At 36.1% G+C, this 22,183-nt stretch overlaps 1 protein-coding gene across 5 annotated transcripts in view; it reads left to right on the top strand.

Annotated features, from left to right (window-relative positions):
- Positions 1 to 22,183, top strand: part of LOC127288736 (protein expanded) — a 373,302-nt gene that overhangs the window by 228,924 nt on the left and 122,195 nt on the right. For all 5 annotated transcript variants that reach the window (XM_051316373.1, XM_051316370.1, XM_051316372.1 and 2 more), the window contains one exon: positions 4,832 to 4,911. In XM_051316373.1, coding sequence (XP_051172330.1) covers positions 4,832 to 4,911 — 80 coding nt within the window. The remainder of the gene's footprint in view (positions 1 to 4,831; positions 4,912 to 22,183) is intronic.

The raw sequence follows: 22,183 nt of genomic DNA, 5'->3' as shown, positions 1-22,183 counted from the left end.
CGAAAATCTTCGTCACATAAGTGGGTATCGCCGGAACTAGAATTATGAAAAAATATTCATTTTTACTATTTTTTTAAACCCTAAAACTGCCAAAAAAAACCTTAATTTTCGAAAAAAAATTTTTAAATATCCGCCATTTTGTTATTTTTGCATAAAAATTAAAAATTCTAGTTCGGGCGATAGGTGCAGTCCTACTGAAGATAAATCAACTTGAATTTTGTGTTTTAGATTTTTCTAACCTGAGAAATCAATCCCGCAGCTGGCATCGGTATTTTTAGCAGGTCTAAAATTATTGTTAAATTATATATAAACAAATAATATTTTTTGAATAAAATGAGGTTTTTTTATAAAGTTAAAGAGTGTATTTATTGAACTAAAAAAAAAATGCAGATCAATATAATCCTTAGGAATCGTAAAAAAAATTATAGAAAATAGCTTCATTTTCAAGCGTGTAAAGTGGTATGAACCCTTAAGGTATATCTCCGGCACCAATGGTGCTCAGTTCCTTGCGACTCACTTCACAGTCGTGTTTTCTCTCTCTTTCTCAAGCGAGTAATATACTTGACTCTCTTGAAAAATCTATAAATAACCTAACTTTTCTTCTTCAAAACGTTTTAATTCAAAAATTAGCATGGATTCCCCTATTAAAACATTTTTATATTATTCTATTAATTCCATTCTACAATATACTCGTTTTTAAAAAAATCTATCGATAACTTTTTATATAATTCAATAAAATATATAAGTTTTGCATGTTCAGATAGGAATCCTATGTCAACTGGTTCAACTTTGAACCCAAATTTCTCAGTTTTTAGTATGGCAAGGGGTACTGGGTTTTTTTACCACTTATAAAGTACATAAAAAGGAACATTTTCCCAGAGTATGTAAATAATTACTTAATATAATTATATTTTATACAACATAATAATTAATATTGAGTTAAGCTGCAAATATTAAGTTCACAGTTGATTCAAGATTGAATCTAGACTGGATTTCTAGGCTTTGCTCATGAGGATTCAACTAGTCTTGAATCCAGCATGAGACGAGCATTGGTAACCAATCTTGAAACAATTTTGATCGACAGTGGTATAAAGGCTGCTTTTAGTCTGGGTTACCCACGCTGGGCATTCAATCTACAATCAAGCCTCAATCCATCATCAGCATTGGTTTTTCTCGCCTGGGTAATATTTTTAATCTCCATATATTATCTGTGTATATTTATATTTTTTTCAAAATAAATTTGACCTTTTTGTACTCGCTTGTAGATGCTTTTCTAATTATAAGGTTAACTTTTTACAGGAATTAAATAAAAAATAATCTACATATTTATGTAATTCTTGTGAAATCCATATTATTCATTTTCTTCAAAATATATTTAAATATTCTGCAAATGATAATAACCAGAAATCACATAGCCATTGATATATTTTCTGCCAATATAATGTCAACTTACTTGAAAAAGTTTACCATAAATGAGATGAACTTGCAAATCTTCGCCCATATGAAAAAACTTGTACAAGAAAATGTACAAGTTCGTTCAAGAACATGTACAAGAACTTGTACAAGTTTTTTCAGCTTGGCGATCTTCACCAAATTTACTTCAATTTCTTGAAATACTTGACTGATTCAGATTTTGAAACTTGAATGTTTCTGAAAAAGTTACTTTTGGAAATTTTCCGGAAGTCACTTCCGGAAAATCTTCCACGTGGGGAATTATTAATTTTAATTTAAACAAACTACCTTAAAAATGCAAAAAAATCTTATTTTAATTGTTTGTTGAATCATACTTTTTATTAGTTAGTTTTTAGTGTCATTTCCCATGGGAAGGCAAGATAGGATATGGAGTTTATTTTATCATATATAATTAGAAGTGTATAATAATAGGTTGATTTTTTTTGTAACACCAGCTTGCTTCTTAAGGTATTCCATCTTACCCCTAGGAGAAGGCAAGGTGGTCATATTTCACTTTTCCACATTTTCTTAATTTTATATTTAATTATGTAACAAATGTTCCTAATAAGACTGTGCCATGGAAGACTGATTCCCAAAGATGATTATTATAATAAATAATAAAATATAAATATAATAAAGTCTGTTTTATTAGGCTTCAAACGTTAAGTATCCCATCTGTCCCCTTTCTCCTACAATATCTGTCCCTCAAAAAGTTTAGATGCTGAGCTAAATTAAATACTCGGAACCTAGTTGAATTTTGGAGAAATAATTGATAAAATTTAAACCAAATACAATTTGTTCTGTTTTGTGTCAACAATTTTCAAAAAAAAAATTGTATAACCTAAAATCATAATTCACTACGAAAAAAGGAAGGAGTGATTTTTAGTAATTATTTTATTTTTCAGAAATTTTATTTTTTGAAAAAATTGAATTTCTTCAAAACCCATATATTACAGTTTTAAATACTCAATATTGTCAAAAATTTTAAAAAACTTATGTAAGGTCATGAGGCGAATGAGGTACACACGTTTTCTGTGACGGACATGGTGGTACTCTTAAAGTATGCTTTCCGCGGTTATGAGTTTAATATTTATTTTATTTAAAAATCTCATTTTGGGCTACTTTACAACTATATTTTAACTTTTATGTATCATATGCAATTTATGTTTCAGAGTATGAATACTGAATTTGACACAGTTCATTCTTGAGCACCTGTGTTACCCAAAATACAACCCATCATTACTGTAGAATGTTGCCCGAGGGCCAAAATCCAGTCCCTCGCCGAAACCAACAAACCGGTAGTAAACAGAAGCGGTTAGGAAGACAAAAACAACTCTTTTATCTTTTTTATTTATAGCATTAAAAACCTAATAATACTACCCACAAAATTTAGCATTGTATAACTCGTGCAGAAATTAAAATGGGGTCCACTCCAGTTTTCCTTATTTCTAGAGTGGCCGTGACGCTGTTCTCGATTAATGCCCTACTTAGGAAAAACTCATCAAGGTCTTGTCAATTTTCTTAGAAAATACCATATTTTGCAAGATAATTTTTTGTTTTAAAAAATGACAATTCAACTATTAAAAATGTTTAATGTTTATTTATTTAGAACAAAAAAATTGGTCAAGTGCGAGTTCCACTCGCTTACCTAGGGTTCCGTTCACGATTATTTAAATGTTTATAAATATTTTAAAAAAATAATTTTCTTTTAATTTTCATTTAATTTGCTTGTAAATATATACATATATATGTACAAAGTTTGAGATGGTTGGCTAAAAAATTGTTAAAGTTAAGATAAAAAGGAATTTTAAGCTTTTTTCAGGATTTTAGAGTTTTCGTTGCGAAGCAATATTTAAGTCAATCTCAAAAGAATTAGCTATATTTTTCATGAAATCTACACGTGAAATTAAATATGTGTACTAAGTTTCAGCTTTTTAACTTAAAAACTGTAAAAGTTAAGACGGTGGGGACACGCTTTTTTCAGAAATTTCGAATTTTTGGAATATAACTATATTCAATTCAATTCCAATCGGGTTCGCTATAATTTTCCTTCAATCTAATCGCGAAAATACGTATCTATACCAAATTTGAGCATCGTAGCTCTAAAACTGTAAAACTTAAGGGGTTATACCTGTAAAAGTCAAGCGGTCGGAAAAATGCAGTTTTTTGTGATTTTTTTTTGAAAGGAATAATATTTATTTCTTAAAATGAAAGATTTTCTATATTATTGTACATCTTTTAGTGTATTTAAAAAAATATTTTATTCATAAAAATATTAATTTTTTTGCCCTTTGCATGCGATCTCCCAAGTGTCCTAAAAAAATGTGTTTCACGGTGAACAGCATAACTTCTGAGAGAGTCATCTGAACTCAAAAAATAAAAAAGATTCTGTTAGTTTATGAGAAGGATTTAAAAAAATATCACGTTTTCACAAAATGGCAGCTTTCATTTTCATGAAAAAAAATCATCTTAAATTGTTGATTAAATTAATAATTTTAATTTTATTTAAAAAACCCTTCGATCAACGACAGTTTTATGAAGGTGTCCATCTTAGGGCCACTTTTTTTCAAATCGAAATATACCACAATTTGAAAAAATTCTTTAAAAAATGTTTGTTTGCAAATTAAAATTTTTTCTTTATGGTCAAAGGATACCTTATTTATTGTACTTTCATACGGTATGTACCATTTTTAAATAGGTATCCTAACTAGTAATAAGTTTTAAGCGAATCCGATGAATTTTTAAAAAATCTTCCTCCATATTGGATCTGCTATTTTTTAATTTTAAAAAAGTAACATCAGATTCGTAATCAGCGACCCCAAAAACCCTCGAATAACGTGTTTTAAGCAAAAACTGCAGAATTTAGAAAAATATGTCCGCCATATTGGATCCGCTATTTTGAATTTTGAAAATCTAACATCAGATTTGTAACTCAGATACTACGACTTACCAACAGAGATCTGTAACACAAACTTTACTGTATTTCCAATATAGTAAAAATTCTTCGAGAATATATTTATCTGGTTGTTCCGACCACAAACCAAAGCCTCCATTCGACTTGAAAGTTGTTAAACATTGCAAAATGTGATTAATAATGATATAAAAAAATTTTTTCCTTCGCCCATTTTTCGTAAACCTTCAGCAGTGGTCTAAATTACAAAAACAATTTTTTGGTTTTTTGCCCATACTCCGTGAGCTTCTGGCGATTGTTCTTTGCCTTGTCTTAAGTATAGGATCAGCTCATTATCCATACTTTGTTAGCTTTCGACACTATAGAAGTTAGCTGACTCAGCACTTTAGTTTTCTCTGTGTAAATGCATTAAAAATTCCAACACTAATAGGTAAATCAATTTTTGACAAAAATTCTTTATTCTTTCAGATGGCGAATATTTGTTTGTTGACCCTGAGAATAAGTTGAACAAGTACGCTCCAAAAAATTGGCGTAGCTCGCATACATACGTAAGTAAAATTTTAATTATATTTGAAAGTTATGGTCGCGTTGATCATACATCGCATTTATGGTAAAAGTCTGCGTGCTCACGTTTGAAAAAGGTGCTATCGACCAAAAAATAGATATTTACTGTAAATTAAAAGAGACTTCCATTATTTAGATTATTTACTTTCATCTTTACACAGAAAAAACTGAACTCAGAATGAGTCGTGTAGGCGGCTCATTTTGATGTGCAACAAAAATGAACTAGGTTGGTGGCGCCACTTTCTATGTCAAACGAGGTTTGCCTGCACTCGCTACATTTACAAACAGCTGTTAACTAAATAACAAAAAGAAGTTAAATAACTGTAAGAGATTTCACCATAAAGCAAAACACAAAAACAAAATTCTTCTTTAAATTATAAATAATAAGATTAAAAATTAGATAATTTCCATATAATTCAAAATGTGCTTCTGTAATACTTTTATTAACTGTTTAAACAGAGAATGTACAATAAAATGTGACGTTTCTATGTGCGGGGAGAAATAAAAACAAAAGAGCATCGATGTACGTAGACCAAACTATGTCTTTGTAAAAATAGATTTTCAAGGTAAAAATTTTCACCTTATTTTCTATATAACTCCACCAAATTAAAAAATGGGCAAATTTAATTGAAGGTACATTTAATAAAGAAGAGATTCTACGCTTAGTGTGCTTTATATCTTGCGGAAGTAAGGAGAAATAACAAACAATATCAAGTTGGAGTCATCAATTATTGTTACCTCTGGTGTCCCTCAGGGCTCTAATCTTGGACCTCTATTTTTTATACTTTTTATTAATAACATAAATTTTATATTCAAATTTTGTAAATTTTTATTATTTGCTGATGATTTAAAATTATTTATAGAAATTTCCAACATTAGTGACTATATGCAATTGCAATATGATCTTAATCAACTTCAGTCTTGGTCTGAAAAAAATAAACTTTTCCTAAATATCAGCAAATGTAAAGTAATATCATTTTCTAAAACTTCAAATATCATCACTCAAAATTATACAATAGATGGTAATAGACTTTCTAGAGTGTCCTTGATACGTGACCTTGGGATAATGATTAACAATTCATTTTCCTACATGGATCATATTACTTATACAATTAACAAGGCTACCAGAGCTTTGGGTTTCGTTATTAGGAACGCAAAAATTTTTTTGTAATTTAACAGCTTTAAAAACTCTTTATTTCGCTCTTGTCAAGCCCATACTTGAATTTGCCTCAGTGTTGTGGAGACCATATCATAATTACCTGATAGTTTTTATTAAACGTGTTCAGAACAGATTTTTGCGTTTTATAGCTGGACAAATTGGTATGCCTGTAGATTACCAGAATCATGATTACACAGATTTGCGTGTGGCATTTAATATACCATTATTATCTCAAAGATTTATGTATGCTGATTTATTATTTTTGTTCAAAATTATTAACGGTATTATTAACTGCTCCAATTATTATGTTTATTTGGTTTTCATATACCGCAAAGATCTGCAAGACATCCGCAATTATTTAATGTTCCTTTTTGCAGAACTGACTATTTAGATAATTCTGTAATTAACAGATTACGTAGGGAGGCAAATTAGTTCAATAGTAATTTGGCATTTCTTTAAACTCGTTCATAAGAGAACTGTGTAACCTTTTATATGATAATAACAACAATAATGTTAATGCGGCCAACTGAAATTTTCTTTGTTTTAATTAATACAATTTCTTATGTATAGTACTTTGAACGAATGGGTTCTACCCGTATACTTTCAATAAATAAGTAAATAAATAAGTGCATTTAAAAAAAATTAACGTTTTTCGATGTTAAATGTGCTTTATTTTTTACAATATAGAATAATTTTAATTTAATATTGTTATTTTTAACATAATACATATCATTTATAAGAAATAAAATTTTAATTCAGAAAAATAATTATTTATAAATAACTAGCTAAAAGAAACGCGCGTACACGCGCGTGGAATCTATAATTTTTTATAAAAAATTAAAAATTTATTTTTATTTGACGAAAAGTTATCGGAATTTTGATCTCTCAAAATTAATAATGTTATTTTTGAAATCGTTACTGTACTACTATTTCAACATTATGGTGTTATGATAATATAATACCTATTATTGCACAGTAAATGTGACCTTTAAATTTTGTACTCAAATAAAGATTATATGCTACGATAATCGAATTGTTAGCAATATATTTAATTCACCCATCTCAGGATCCATGCAGGGTGAATTCCTATTTTGTTTACCACAAGGCCCATGAACTTAAAATCGCTTTACAATGTTAAAAAGTTCTGGATTCTTTATTTCGTCTGTGATTTCAGCACATATCATTTCATTTAAAGTTTCTGAATCGCAAATTTGTGTACGTAAACATATAGTTAAACGCACATGTGGCAATCCACGCTTTTTTCTTCTCTATGAAAGACGATACATATAAAATTGTAAATGAATAAAATTACAAGTACCTGGGGTATGCTTAAGGTTAACAGTCCATCCAGGATCACCATAAGGAAACATTGTAGGATATGTCATGGGATCAAAATTTTCCCTAACAATAAGACTAGAAATTATTTTCTTATTATTTTCTGTTGTGCATACTGAATTTACATCAACATGTAAATCCCTCTTCAATTACTGTAGATAATTTCTTCATCTTACAGGACAAATTTTTTTCTTTGGGTATTTTCTTTTCATTCTCAGTTTCAGTAGACAGAACTCTGTTGTCATTTTTACTGGGAAAAGTCTTTAAAAAATATGAAAGGTTTAGTTCACCATTTTGAAGTTCTTTAGCTCGATTTATGAAAAGACAATTCCAATCATTCTCTACAAATAGAAATCCTAATATTAGACATTCTAACTGCCGGAAAATGATTTAATTAATTATTTTCAAAAAATGATATCAAATGCTTGCTCATTATATTATTAACAGTTTCATAAATTAATCTTTTAATTTACACTGTTAACCAATACCCTACTGAAAATCCCCACATAGGCTCCTATATAGGAAGCCATATGGTTTCCTATACAAAATCGTATACGTAATTGGAACAGGAATTTGAATAGGAAATTAAGTAGGAATTATCAAATGAATGCACATTATATCTTAATATCATGCGCAGTAATTTTCTTCAACTTGTTCAGCTGCGCAATAAATTTTTTTCATCTCTGTAGTTTATCAGGAACCTCTACTATTGAAAGATATATATCTTAGAGTTGAAAAAAAATTCATATTATAGGAATTGAAATAGGAATATACATAGGAATGTACATTCCTGTGTGGATGTGGATTCACATGATAATTCCGACTTAATTTCCTATTCAAATTCCTGTTTCAATTACGTATACGATTTTGTATAGGAAACCATATGGTTTCCAATATATGGACCCATGTGGTTTCCCATATGGAAGCCTATGTGGGAATTTTCAGTGGGGTACAGATGTTGCAAATGCTATTGCATTATACTTCACACTTAACTGTATTAATCGGTTGTTGATCAACATCTACAAAAAATTCTGTTGGTTTAAAAGGGAACAATCTAATTAAATATTCTATTTGATGAATATTTAAACACCCTGCATTAAGGCTATCAAAAATATAAAGTCTTACTCTATCGTAATAAACACAAATCCAATGACCAGAATTGTTATTACCGCTATAAACTATTTAAATATTTTTATCTCTTTCTCTAATTGGAACAATTAAATCAAGCATTTGTAAATACAAAGTACTTTGCATAATGAAAAAAGAATTTGAATCATTTCTTAATATTTCTTGAAATTTATACATATTCATATCATTTAACATTTCATTTACATTTTCAATAATTTTAAAATTGTCATTACTTAAAATAAAATACTCTTCTATGTTCGACATGGTATCCTTCTTCAACTTTTAAACTGTTGATAAAGCCATTTTTCAAAACAAATCGTTTATTTTAGTTTATTGCTTCAAAAAATTTACTTACATGTGTTTCACCTATAAAATATTTCATTAACTATAATTCAGCTAACTAATGCAAAAATGATAGTCTTACATGAACGTGAATTAGCGTTGTTTAATCTTTTTCCATATTATATTATTTTCGATAATGATTATTATTTGAATTATTTTCCTCTGCACTTTTTATTAATATTCAAATCAATATTCAACTCACAAACTATTATTTAACTCATAAAACAACTTCAACCCTTAAAACAATATTCAAACCTCTTTCTATTTAAATACTTTTCCAAAAGCCAGCATCCTCTATTATCAGTCAATATTTTTTTTCAATATCGAAATATATTCAATACCAATGTTATCCAATATCATATTTTATTATCCTCAAAATCCAAATATCTTTAATGCCAATCTTATCCAATACCAAAAAATTTTCCAAAAACCAACTTCCACTGTGGTCAAATAATCAATATTTTTTTCCAATATCAAAATATATTCAATACTAATATTCTGCAATATCATTTTTTATCCTTAAAATCAAAATATCTTTAATGCCAAAATTATCCAATACCAAAAAATTTTTCCAAAAGCCAGCTTCCACTATAATCCCCAGTAAAAAAAAATAATTGAGAGTAAGGAAAAATAATTGGGAGTTAACTTACTTTGTATTCGGTTTGGCGTCTAAACCGTGTAGGGACGTTACGGCCAATTATTTTTTCTTATCCTGAATTCTTTTCACCTGGATTGTTTGAATTGATGTTTGTTGATCAAAGTTTGCATTACAAATGAATAGAATGCATGTTCCGAAGTATCAAAATGCCGATTTGGAATAAGAAATGTAAAATTTTATGAAAAAGACAAAATGTGAAATATGACTGATTTATCGACAATTTTATCATGTGAGTAGTGCTCGTATGGTAAATTTATCATATGAACACTACTCACATGGTAAAATTGTCGATAAATCTGTCATATTTCACATTTTGTCGTTTTCATAAAATTTCACATTTCTTATTCCAAATCGGCATTTTGACACATTGGAACATGCATTATATTCATTTGTATTGCAAATTTTGATCAACAAACTTCAATTCAAACAATCCAGATGAAAAGAATTCAGGGTAAGAAAAAATAATTGGCCGTAACGTCCCTACACGGTTTAGACGCCAAACCGAATACAAAGCAGGGATGTGTCCGGAAATGCCATTTTTGTTCTGTTCCGTGCCAGTGCCACGGAATAAAAATATTTACATATTTTGTTCCGTGCCAAGGCACGGAACAAAAATGGTTGTGTATTCAGTTCCGTGCCGAGGCACGAAACGAAAATGTATTGTGACGAAGTAAATTCATCACAATGTAAGTTTGACTGGGGATGAGTTTCGCGCGTAATGGGGTTTGAGGGATAAGACAGAGCAGGCGTCCGGGACGTGGCGCCATCACGGCGGCCAACTACGGAACGAGGCGGAGACGAAGGCGATCAATGAGTGAATCAATGCTGAAATTTCGTCCGGCGTGAAGAGAGCACAGAGGTGCAATTATATTGTTTTCTTTATACTATCGCGTGTTAGAGGAAAATTGTAGTGTGTTTGAGGTAGAGCCGAGATAGAGCTCGACTCATTGATAAAATAAAGAAAAGGTTGTGTAAGTGTGTGTTTTATTTATCAGCCCTTTTTCTCGACACCGGCGAGTTTCATCGACCACGAGGACCTGCCGAGAGGAAGCTGTGTGCTGATTTTGTCGTCGTGGGTAAGTCCAATTTTGGTTGTGTCGTGTCTCAAGGGTCGTGTCCCTTTTAACGACTTTTGTTCTTGACAGAATCTCCTATGAGAGATTATTTGATTGATTTTGAGTTTTGGGGTTATCTTGTGATTTTTCTGGTTTGCCAATTCCATTCAAAAATTGGCTGGCGTCTAACAATTATCACGTTGGGTTTTCTTTTGTAACTTAAAAAGGGATTGTTAATTTATACATTAAATTAATTCAATAATTTCGTTATAAAAATTGGCGCCCAAGTGGGCCTCGTTGAGAAACTTTGAGACACGACAAAATTTTTGTGACTTGTTTTTTGTGACTTTCTCGACCTAATATTTTCGACAGAAAATATTTTGTTGCTTATTGTAATTTTTTCATGTAATGAATTTATTGTTTCTGCCCTGAAATTTGTAATTTGCGACATGGTTGAGGAGTTGTGTTCGGGCAAATAAAGTGAGAAAATTTCGCGAGTGTTCCCAGGTAAATTTAATATGCATAGCGTCCGCCATAGTCACGTGTAGAAATTTTCAAGAATTAATTTCAGAGACATTTCTCGACCGATTTTTCTCGGAATCAGTGAATTTTTCTGGATTTTGGTACGTGATTAAATTTTGAAAAAATTATTTATTATTAATAATTGCTTCCCACGTGACCGGCGTATTAATTGTACCATACCATGTGATTCGTCGCGCATGCGTATTACGTGATATCTCGGTGTTTGAATTTGAGACCCATGCTTCTCGACTTGGAAGAAGATAGAAATTTCAAACACTTGTGACTTGCGCAGTAGGGAATCTTGCGACTTGTAAAATTTTCAATCAGTGAAGAAATTGAAAATTTTAAATGAAACGTGTGGAATAAATTTGAGTGTCGATTAGTGTGACTTTTAAAAAAGAGAATTGTTAAATAAACAAAAATTAATCCAGGACCGTATTATTATCGCGACGGTCCTCTTTAAAAATTTCTTTAATTATAATTGGAAATTTTAGTGGGTAAAATTTCCTTAACGACAAGTCAAGTAATTGTTGAATTTCCTTTTTGTTTACCAGGGCCGTGTCAACGGACCGACGGGCCCTATCAAAATTTAATTGACATTTTACGTGAGAATTTTTAATGGGAAAAATTCTCTTAATGACGACCCGGTTATAAAATTGAATTTTTACGAGTGACCACTGCCGTAACTAATAGTGAGCGGGCCCCAAAAATTATAATTTTTACCAAATTTAATTTTTGCGACAGGTTAATTTTTGTGACAATTTATTTTTGTGAAAAGTCAAGTGGTGCTAACTTGAATTTAATTGTCAGGGCCGTACCTATAACATTGGCACCCTCTATTTCTAGAATTCCAAAATAAGTGAAAAATTTTAGGGAGTAAAATTTTCCTTTGCGACTAGTCAAGCAAGTGTATAAAAATTATTGACCAGGGCCGTGTCAACGGATCGACGGGCCCTTTAAAAAAAAATTAATTTACAATTTTGCGGCGACTCGATTATTTAACGGAATTTCTTTTTTATTGACCAGTGCCGTATCTAATAGGGAGCGGGCCCCCTTTAAAAAATTTTTTTTTTGTTTTTCGACAATTAAATTTCTCGAGCGTTCAAGATGGCAGAGGCAATTGAACGAATGCATTTCTACAAAGAAAGGATGCGTCTCTTGTTAACAATCCCACAGGCGAAGGAATTGTGGCAAGTGATTTTAGGAATGCCGGTAGGACAAGTGGTAACGAGCCTGTTGACTAATCAATTATGTATTAGTGGCTCGTTACAAGTTCTGCGCGAACGATTGTTTCGGGCAGAATTGAAACTCGCGCTCCCCCCAGAAACTGACGTGCCCTTTTGCGACGAGTATGATAAGGGGAACTCAGACAAAGTTTTTCAGTTTGAGGCATTCACGGAAGAGAGTTTATTGCCCAACGTAAATCTTAAAAGAGGAGGCGAGTTTTATCCGAGTAGCGACGAGGAGAAAAATTCACGGTCGATTCGTGACTTGGGATATTTAGGAGACCGACAAAGTCAAGGAGCCATTAGAAAAAGGGGGGGGGAAGTGAATCATCGCACAGCAGACCAAGTCCGACCACCGATGACTTTCCAACCCCTCCACCGCCCCTTCCACAATCACCACCGGTGATGTCCACAGCGTCGATCCCCACGAATTCCCCACCACGAATGTCAGCCGTTCATTCTATGAACTCTGCGCCAACGACAACCGTGAATTCTGCCCCGTCAATGAGGGTTTCAGCGACGATGTCGCCCGGGGTGATTAGCTTGCGACAGTCTGTAGCCAAGTTTACCCTGAGTCCAGAACTACAACAGCTGATCCGTATTAATAACCATTTAATGGCTAGAATGGGTCAGAATGTGGGGGATAATAGCAATTTCCACCGGCCATCTTAAAATCCAGTAGAATTTGCGACTGGGGAAGGGGATGAAATAACTTCTGTTAATCAGGACCAATCAGGAGGAGAGAGTCCCAACACCATCCCTAATCCAACCCCCCGGACAGTAGGCGAGAACAGGAACAGGAGTGGGGAAGTATGTGACAGTAGGCGCACATACATAAAGAGAGAAAGGGGTTCAGGCGTAAAGAGCGAACCCAGCGAGTTAGGTAGCGACAATAGAAGTGTAAGATCAGAAGTTAGCGACAGATTCTCGACTAGGGGAGGGAGTCGTCAAGAACGTAGGGAATCCAGCCGAAGGCATACCCCCCAAAATACACCACGGGTTGACGCTAGGAGGACACTTTTCGACAATTCTTCAACTGATAACGAGACTGACGTTAGCGACAGGACTCAGAGGCGAAGAGACTATCGTGTAGCTTCTCGATTAACTCAAATCAATAGGACTCTTAAAGATTGGGATATTAAGTTCTCGGGTGAAGAGCGAGAAGATCCTGAAGAATTCTTAGAGAGGATTGAAGACTGCCGAGATTGCGCCATGATAAGCGACGAAGATCTCCTCCAAACACTTCCCAGCATTTTTAAGGGTAATGCGAGTAGGTGGTTCTGTACAATTCGTAAAGAAATTAGTTCGTGGAGGTCATTCTAAAAAGCTTTTCGACGAGAGTATTTAACGACCATTGATGACGACGAAGTGATAGACGAGATGAGGAGTAGGACTCAAGCGAAAGGGGAGAAAATATCCTCTTATATAACCAGTTTGCGACTTATAATGGGGCATCTTAGGAAACCATTGTCGACCAGGGAACAGGTTAAAATCGCTTATAAGGGACTTACCCCCACTTATCGTAAACAAGTCGATTCATCGGGGTTAGAATCACTCTCGAAATTAGAGAGAAATTTGCGACAGTTCGAAAAGGTTCAAGATCTCGACGACAGATACGTTCCCCCTCCCCCTAAAGAGAAAATGCGTTTTCCCGCCGCGGCTTATAAGGGTGCGAAGAAGGATGAGAAAAAGCCATCTTCCTCTAAAGAGACCAAGAAGATAGCGGCTTTAGAAGACGAGTCAGCGACGGGTAGCGAGGTAGAGAAGGTGGTCGACAAGAAGAGTAAGGGGAAAAAGTCGAAGAAGACAAAGAAGACTGATTCTGACAAGGGGACTACAGAGGTTAATGCAATTAAGCAATCAAGTCCTCAGCCATCCGCGACTCCGATACGGGCTTCTAACCCTACTTTTGCGACAGTGGCCGCTGGGAAAGGCAAGCGCCAGTTTCCACCAAAACAAGGAATTGGAAACACTGGACATACAACACAAATAGCGACGGGCGGGTCGAAGCCATTTGTGGGGGCATGTTTCACATGTCAAATGGTCGGACACAAAGTTTCGGAATGCCCCATGAGGACATGCTTTGTTTGTCAACAGCGTGGTCATTTCGCGGCACAGTGCCCAGCTAGAGTCCAGGTCGAGTCATGCCTTGTTTGTCGATCACCTGGCGTGAATTTCCTTAATTGTCCGAATTGCGTCTAAGTGAGGGCCGCTTTGGGAAACGGGCAATGGGGGGCACAGAGCGGGTCTGTACCCCCCTCCAACCCACTGAAGAATCATTAAAACCGATTCTTAACGACGGGGTTGCGACCAGGGTTGGAGAAGGTTCAGGGGAAAAGAAGAGTAAACCAAGAGGGTTAAATTTTTTCCCCATCAACGAGGGTGCATCCTGTAGTGGGCAACAGAGTGGGAAGAGACCACTCACACAGTGTGATGAGAGTGTTGGTACTGACGAATTAAATGAAAAGAATTCATTTAAATTTGTGACGCAGGTACCAAAAAGCCAAAGGAGTGGAGAGCATTCACTCAAAAACGTGTTAGTGACAGATGGGACTAAAGATACTGAAATGGAGTCAGTACCAATAGTCCAGGGGAGGGGAGAGGCTGTGACTGGCACAGCTGACCCAGAACCCTTATTCGACAAGGATGTAGACGGCAGTCGTATGGAAAATCGTTATTTCTTTCGAATGACCATTGGCGACAAATCTTATGAGGCACTTTTCGACCCTGGAGCGATGATCTCGGTGATTAGCGACAGAGTGGCAGAGCCTTATAAGAGCCGCATCCAGCCTTGCAATACATCGATAAGAAGCGCCATTGGAGGAGTAACTGAGACAGCTGGATTGTTGAATTTGAACATCGAGGTGGATGGCCATTCTCAACCGTTTAGCGTCAAGGTCCTTAGTTCAGTAGTACAAGACATAATTTTGGGTGTGGATTTCTGTAAAGCCTGGAATATGGAGGTACAATTGGGACTGGGGTTATGGAGAGTTTTCAATGGCGACTGGCATGTTTTCGGCGTCAAGGATGGGATTGAGAGCGATGAGTCGATCTACGCTGAATGCGCTGGAATCTCTGCGTTGACGGACAAACAAAGAGAGATCATTCAAGAAATGGTGAACCGATTGGTTCTTCCTGAATCTGACGTACTGGGGGTGACAAATCTGACAGATCATCATATAAGGGTTACAGACGAGACACCAGTACAGCATCGACAGAGACGCATGTCACCTATTATGATCACGTGGGCTCAAGGACACATGATTCAACTACATGGGCAAGGCGTGATCGAACCATCAAGTAGCGACTGGAGGAGTGCACCGGTGATTGCCAGAAAAGGGAATGGAGATTTTCGAATGTGTATGGACTACAGGGATGTCAACAAGGTTACCGTCAAGGACGCCTATTTAATACCGACGATAGACTCCATACTCGACAAGTTGAGGAAGGCGCGATACTTGTCGAAGATCGATTTGAAACTGGCATATCACCAAATTCCAATGGCAGAAGAGAGCAGAAAGTACACGGCCTTTGCCATCCCCGGCTCAGGACTGTGGCAATATCGACGAATGCCATTCGGCTTGACTAACGCGCCGATGACTTTTCAACGAGTAATTGATGCTCTTTTCGGACCGGAATTCGAACCTCACGTGTTCGGTTATCTCGACGATATAATAATTGTGACAGATACTTTCGACGAACACGTGAAATGGCTAGAGATAGTTTTGAAGAAGCTGGCAGACGCGGGATTTGTGGTTAACCCAGAGAAATGTGAGTTTGGGTGCTCTAGGGTTACCTACTTGGGGAATCTTCTCGACAATGAAGGATTGCGACCAGTCCCCGAAAAAACCGAGCCAGTGAAAAACTATCCAGCACCAAAGAACGTCAAACAACTCCGGAGATTTTTGGGCATGGTGGGGTGGTATTCGAGATTTATCCAAAACGATAGTGAAATCAAGATACCTCTTCTTAAATTGCTCAAGAAGGGTCGAGACTGGGAATGGGGCGAGGAGCAACAAGAGGCTTTCGACAAGTTGAAGGACAAACTTACGACAGCGCCAGTGTTGGCCCGTCCTGACTTTAGTAAGACATTCACCATCCAATGTGATGCGAGTAATTTTGCTATTGGAGCTGTGTTGACTCAGGAGTTTGACGACGGTGAGCATCCGGTGATGTATATCAGCCGTGTTTTGACCGGGGCAGAACGGAATTATAGCGTCACGGAGAAGGAGTGTTTAGCGTTGTTGTGGGCGATTAAGAAGTTGCGACCGTATATCGAGGGATACAAGTTTAAGGTGATCACAGATCACAGTGCCCTAAAGTGGCTCAGAAACTTGAAGGACCCGAGTGGTCGACTAGCGAGATGGGCCCTGGAAATGCAGGTGTGGGATTTTGAAATCATTCACAGGAGAGGTGCATTGAACCAAGTCCCAGATGCATTGTCCAGGATGAGTGAGGATGACGAAGAGATGATCGATGCCTTTGATACCATTACGGATCAATGGTACCTTAAGCGACGAGATTTGGTTCGACAATTCCCGGAGCGTTTTCCTGGATGGAAAATTGAGAACGATCATCTTTATCGACATAGGAGTGACCCGTTACTCCTTCCGATTGTTGGCGACGAGGATGGTTGGAAACTGGTGGTACCTGAGGAGTACAGAGAGAGAGTTCTCCACGACGGCCATGGATTGGCGTCGGCAGGTCATTTGGGGGTGGAGAAAACGTACAACCGAGTGGCGAGAGAATATTACTGGCAAGGAATCTGGAATGATGTCCACCAGTATGTCACTCGATGTCCCCAGTGCCAGCTTCACAAAGCATCACAAGCAGGACCGGCAGGACTAATGGGACAGAGGATAGTTGAGCGACCTTGGGCTGTAGTGGCAGCGGACACGATGGAGTTTCCACCAAGCAAAAGTAGGTGTAAATATCTTGTCGTGTTTCAAGATCTTTTCTCGAGGTGGGTTGAGGTGAAACCGTTGCGATCAGCTGATGGAAAGTCGGTGGCCAAAGCATTTGAAGAATTGGTCCTCTTTCGCTGGGAAACCCCTGACTTTTTATTAACAGACAATGGGAAGGAGTTCGACAACAAGTTCCTCAAGGAAACGCTTCAGGAATATGGTGTCAAACACATCACCACACCACCCTACCACCCGCAAGCTAATCCTGTGGAGAGGAGTAACCGGACATTGAAGACCATGATTGCGACTTTCATAGGGAATGATCATCGCGACTGGGATCTTCATGTTCACGAGTTTCGCCATGCTATGAACACTGCGACACAGGTGGCGACTAAAACGTCTCCCGCATTTCTGAATTACGGAAGACATCCTCGACCGGTTAAAAGTTTGCGACGGGAGGTAGAACCACGAGATCAGGTTAGAAGAATTGCTCCAGAAGATTGGGTAGACAGGGTGAAGAGGTTGGATGCGTTGCGAGACTTGGTAGCGAAATTTATCGACAAAGAACGTGATCGACAGACCGAGTACTATAACCGTAATCGACGTGAGGGTTTGTTTAATGTGGGTGACTTAGTACTCCGTAAATCACACAAATTGTCGAGTGGTACACGGTATTTCGCGACAAAACTCGCACCGAAATATGAAGGCCCTTTCGAGATTGTGGAAAAACTATCACCGACGGTTTTTGTCTTATGTGATAACGAAAGTCGTCGTATCCCAAAAATTCATGTCTCAGACCTTAAACGATACCTCCCCCCACGAGCTCATTAAATTTTACTAATGATTGTCTTTTTTTAGATCGAAGGAGGAGTATCGACAAGGGTAGCGAGAGAAGGAGGAGAGGGGATAAACGACAGAGGCCGTATAGGAGAGAGAAAATGTCTCAGCAAGGCGATGCACGACAGGGGAAGGGACGACGAGTTAGTCGTCAGCGATTGAGATCAGCATCAATCCATCGCCCGGAGAACGTTTTTGAACCACCAAGGGACGTTTCAATTCCACCTTCGTTGCTGGATTTTCCAAACCCAGGCCCAATGGAGACCGGAGAACTGGGGGCGATCCGTCGCCACTCCTTACCGACTAGGGGAGAGAAGAGTAAAGAGGTTCCCACTATCGAACCGAAGGCCTCATCGTCGACAGAAACTGTGGACAATTACCCACATCGACGCAAGGGGGAGAGTTGGGAGCAATTTGAGGACCGTTTGACTGTCCTGGAGTTGGAGCGTTTTGTCCAAGACAAGCCACGGCAGACGACGGTGGGTTTGGAGAAGTTGAGGGAGGGCCAGCGAGAAGAGATGGAAAAGAGGAAGAAAGCATTGAGAAAGGAAGATCTCGTTTCTCGTGGTGACGACGATGATGTGATTATTCCGACGAGACCAATCACACCTCCTGGCCCTCCAAACCATGAGAAAAGTTTGCGACCAAGGGTGAAGGAGACAAATAGTGGTAGATATGGACCTCTACCCACTAAAACTACTGGGGTGATGTTTCAGGGGTTGAAACCCATCCCAACGGATCCAACGATTGATCCACCCCCCCGGGTGTGTCAAAATTGTTGGCTGAGGGGCCATCGTCGCCAGCAATGCCCAAAGAAGGTCACGGAGTCCTGTTGCTTCAATTGCGGCAGGAAGTACGTGACCTTGGTGACATGCCCAAGGTGTGCCGAGGCCCATGAGAGGTTTATTCGTGAGAAAAACCGCAATTTATCGACTGGGGTGTGTGGGCGTGTAAGTACGACAAAGGGGGTGGACGCCCGGAAAGAAAAGTCGAGGGAAATAGCTAAGGTTCCGCTTTTAATCGACAGAACCTCTTCTCGACCACCAATTGTCGACAAGGGTCCTAAAGTGGAGTCGGTTCCGGATGCTCCACTACCTTCTGCAGAAGTGGCGCCAGTGGAAGTTCCGGTCGTAGAGTTGCCCCAGGCGATTGCAGATTTGACTCGGGTCATGGCCGGATTACCACCAGAAACCATCAACTTGGCGGTGAAGCAGTTGTTGGAGGAAAGGCGACGTGCCTTCAAATAATATGCTTCCGCTGACCAGCGATTATGCTGTCATCTTTTTCGACATGGGTTTTGGTGTTGTGGTTAGGCGTTACTGCTGGGAGTAGTAACGGCCTAGGGGAGGGGTGTTTGTGACGAAGTAAATTCATCACAATGTAAGTTTGACTGGGGATGAGTTTCGCGCGTAATGGGGTTTGAGGGATAAGACAGAGCAGGCGTCCGGGACGTGGCGCCATCACGGCGGCCAACTACGGAACGAGGCGGAGACGAAGGCGATCAATGAGTGAATCAATGCTGAAATTTCGTCCGGCGTGAAGAGAGCACAGAGGTGCAATTATATTGTTTTCTTTATACTATCGTGTGTTAGAGGAAAATTGTAGTGTGTTTGAGGTAGAGCCGAGATAGAGCTCGACTCATTGATAAAATAAAGAAAAGGTTGTGTAAGTGTGTGTTTTATTTATCAGCCTTTTTTCTCGACACCGGCGAGTTTCATCGACCACGAGGACCTGCCGAGAGGAAGCTGTGTGCTGATTTTGTCGTCGTGGGTAAGTCCAATTTTGGTTGTGTCGTGTCTCAAGGGTCGTGTCCCTTTTAACGACTTTTGTTCTTGACAGAATCTCCTATGAGAGATTATTTGATTGATTTTGAGTTTTGGGGTTATCTTGTGATTTTTCTGGTTTGCCAATTCCATTCAAAAATTGGCTGGCGTCTAACAATTATCACGTTGGGTTTTCTTTTGTAACTTAAAAAGGGATTGTTAATTAATACATTAAATTAATTCAATAATTTCGTTATAGTATATATATTTAGTTCCGTGCCAGGGCATGGAACGAAAATAGTTGTATATTCAGTTCTGTGCCGTGGCACGAAACGAAAATGGTTAAATATTTAGTTCCGTGCCGAGGCATGGAACGAAAGTAGTTACATATTTAGTTTCGTGCCGAGGCACGAAACAAAAATGGTTATATATTCAGTTCTGTGCCAAGGCATGGAACAAAAATAGTTGTATATTTAATTCCGTGCCAAGGTACAAAACAAAAATTTACAGGTATTTATTTTCGTGCTATAAGTACAGAATAAAATTAATTATTTAGGAATTTTATTCCGTTCCAAATACGTAAACAACAATAAATGAGAACAGATTGTCGGGCCTGTTTACATTAAGTGTCCTTGCACTCAAGGATATTATCTCTCAAATTCGTTATATGTCCAACATTAGAAATGAAAAGAGACAAGAAAATATTTTTATTCTAAATAATATGTACTTAGTCTCTTATTATAAAAAAATCAAACCACAGCTTTATGAGTTACATGCGTAATACTTTTTAATAAAATTGATAAAATCAATTACTCGACTACAATAAAATGTATCATATAAAGGGTGGTATTATTAATAAGGGGCCCTCCATAAAATAAGTTAACAATATTTTATTCTTTTTATAACCACCGGCCCCCCTCTTTATCAATAGGATTACTTTTTCTAAACAGTAATGTGCTGTGGGAACAGTTACTTTTTTTAACGAGTAACGCGTTACCGTTACTTTTTCTATGCAGTAACATACAATCTTTACTGTAACTATTTTTAAAAAGTGACGCGTTACCGTTACTTTTTGTAAAAAGTATCGCTAATCGTGACCAATACATTTTTTTAAAAATAATTTGTTAACATACTTTTTTTAAACAGTAACGCGTAATCGTTACCGATAATGTTTCTAAAAATTATTGCGTTACATTTTCTAAACAGTAATGTGCTATGGGAACAGTTACTTTTTTAAAAGAGTAACGCGTTACCGTTACTTTTTCTATTTTCTTTTATTTTTTGAAAAATTTTCGAAATTTCAGTTTCTTCAATGTAGACCTATTTTCAATGACTGATAACTCGAAAAAAATGGATTTTTTAAATTTTTGATAAGAGAAGAAAAGTTTCAGTTTTTTTTTTACTTTTCAATAATGTTAACAAAAATTTTTTTTTCATTTTTTATTAAAAAAATAACAATTTTTTATAAACAAATAAAGTTTTTTTTAATTTGGCTATGATATTTTTTTAATTTTTTTAAACATACCTGGAAATACTAAGAAAATTTTGAAAAAAAAAATTTAGAGTGGGCCGATAAGTTTTATTGGTTTAAGTAAACGTTTAAACACCGCGCGCAGCATTTTGCGCATTTTTAAAAATTAAAAAAAATTGTAAAATTGTTAAAAAATTTTTGTTAACATTATTGAAAAGTAAAAGAAAAACTGTAACTTTTCTTCTCTTATCAAAAATTTAAAAAATCCATTTTTTTCGAGTTATCAGTCATTGAAAAAAATTTTCAATTGTTGATAACTTAAGAACAATTAACTTTCGAAAAAAATTGGTTAGAGAAAAAATGTTCCTTATTATATGTAGAATTAGGAAAAAAATATTAAAAATTTTTTTTAAATAATTTTGTTTTTCTCCCATTTTGATCTTATATATTTTTACGACAAATACATGAGGTCAAAATGAGAAAAACAAAATTATTTTCAAAAAATTTTAATTATTTTTTTCCTAGGTCTACACATAATAAGGAACATTTTTTCTCTAAACAATTTTTTTCAAAAGTCAATTGTTCATAAGTTATCAACAATTGAAAAAAATGGGCCATTTTTTTAAATAAATGGTCGAGTAAATGGTCATATCTTTTTCAAAAATCATCGTAGACAAATTTTCAAAAAAGCGTTTAAAAGGTGATAAAATAAGCTTTCAAATGCCGTATCGAGAATTAAATTCTGATCATTTCTTCATAACCAAGATCAATTTGAAATTTACAAAAAAATGAAAATTTTTTTTGTTATTTTAAACAATTAAACAATGCATTTTTTTTATTTTCTTTTTTGTATCGT

This window comes from Leptopilina boulardi, unplaced genomic scaffold, assembly GCF_019393585.1.
Source record: "Leptopilina boulardi isolate dan_hultmark-lab unplaced genomic scaffold, ZJU_Lbou_2.1 LbouV2_393, whole genome shotgun sequence".
Lineage (NCBI taxonomy): Eukaryota > Metazoa > Arthropoda > Insecta > Hymenoptera > Figitidae > Leptopilina > Leptopilina boulardi.
Note: the sequence above shows the minus strand (reverse complement) of the source record. Positions and strands in the feature narration are given on the sequence as shown.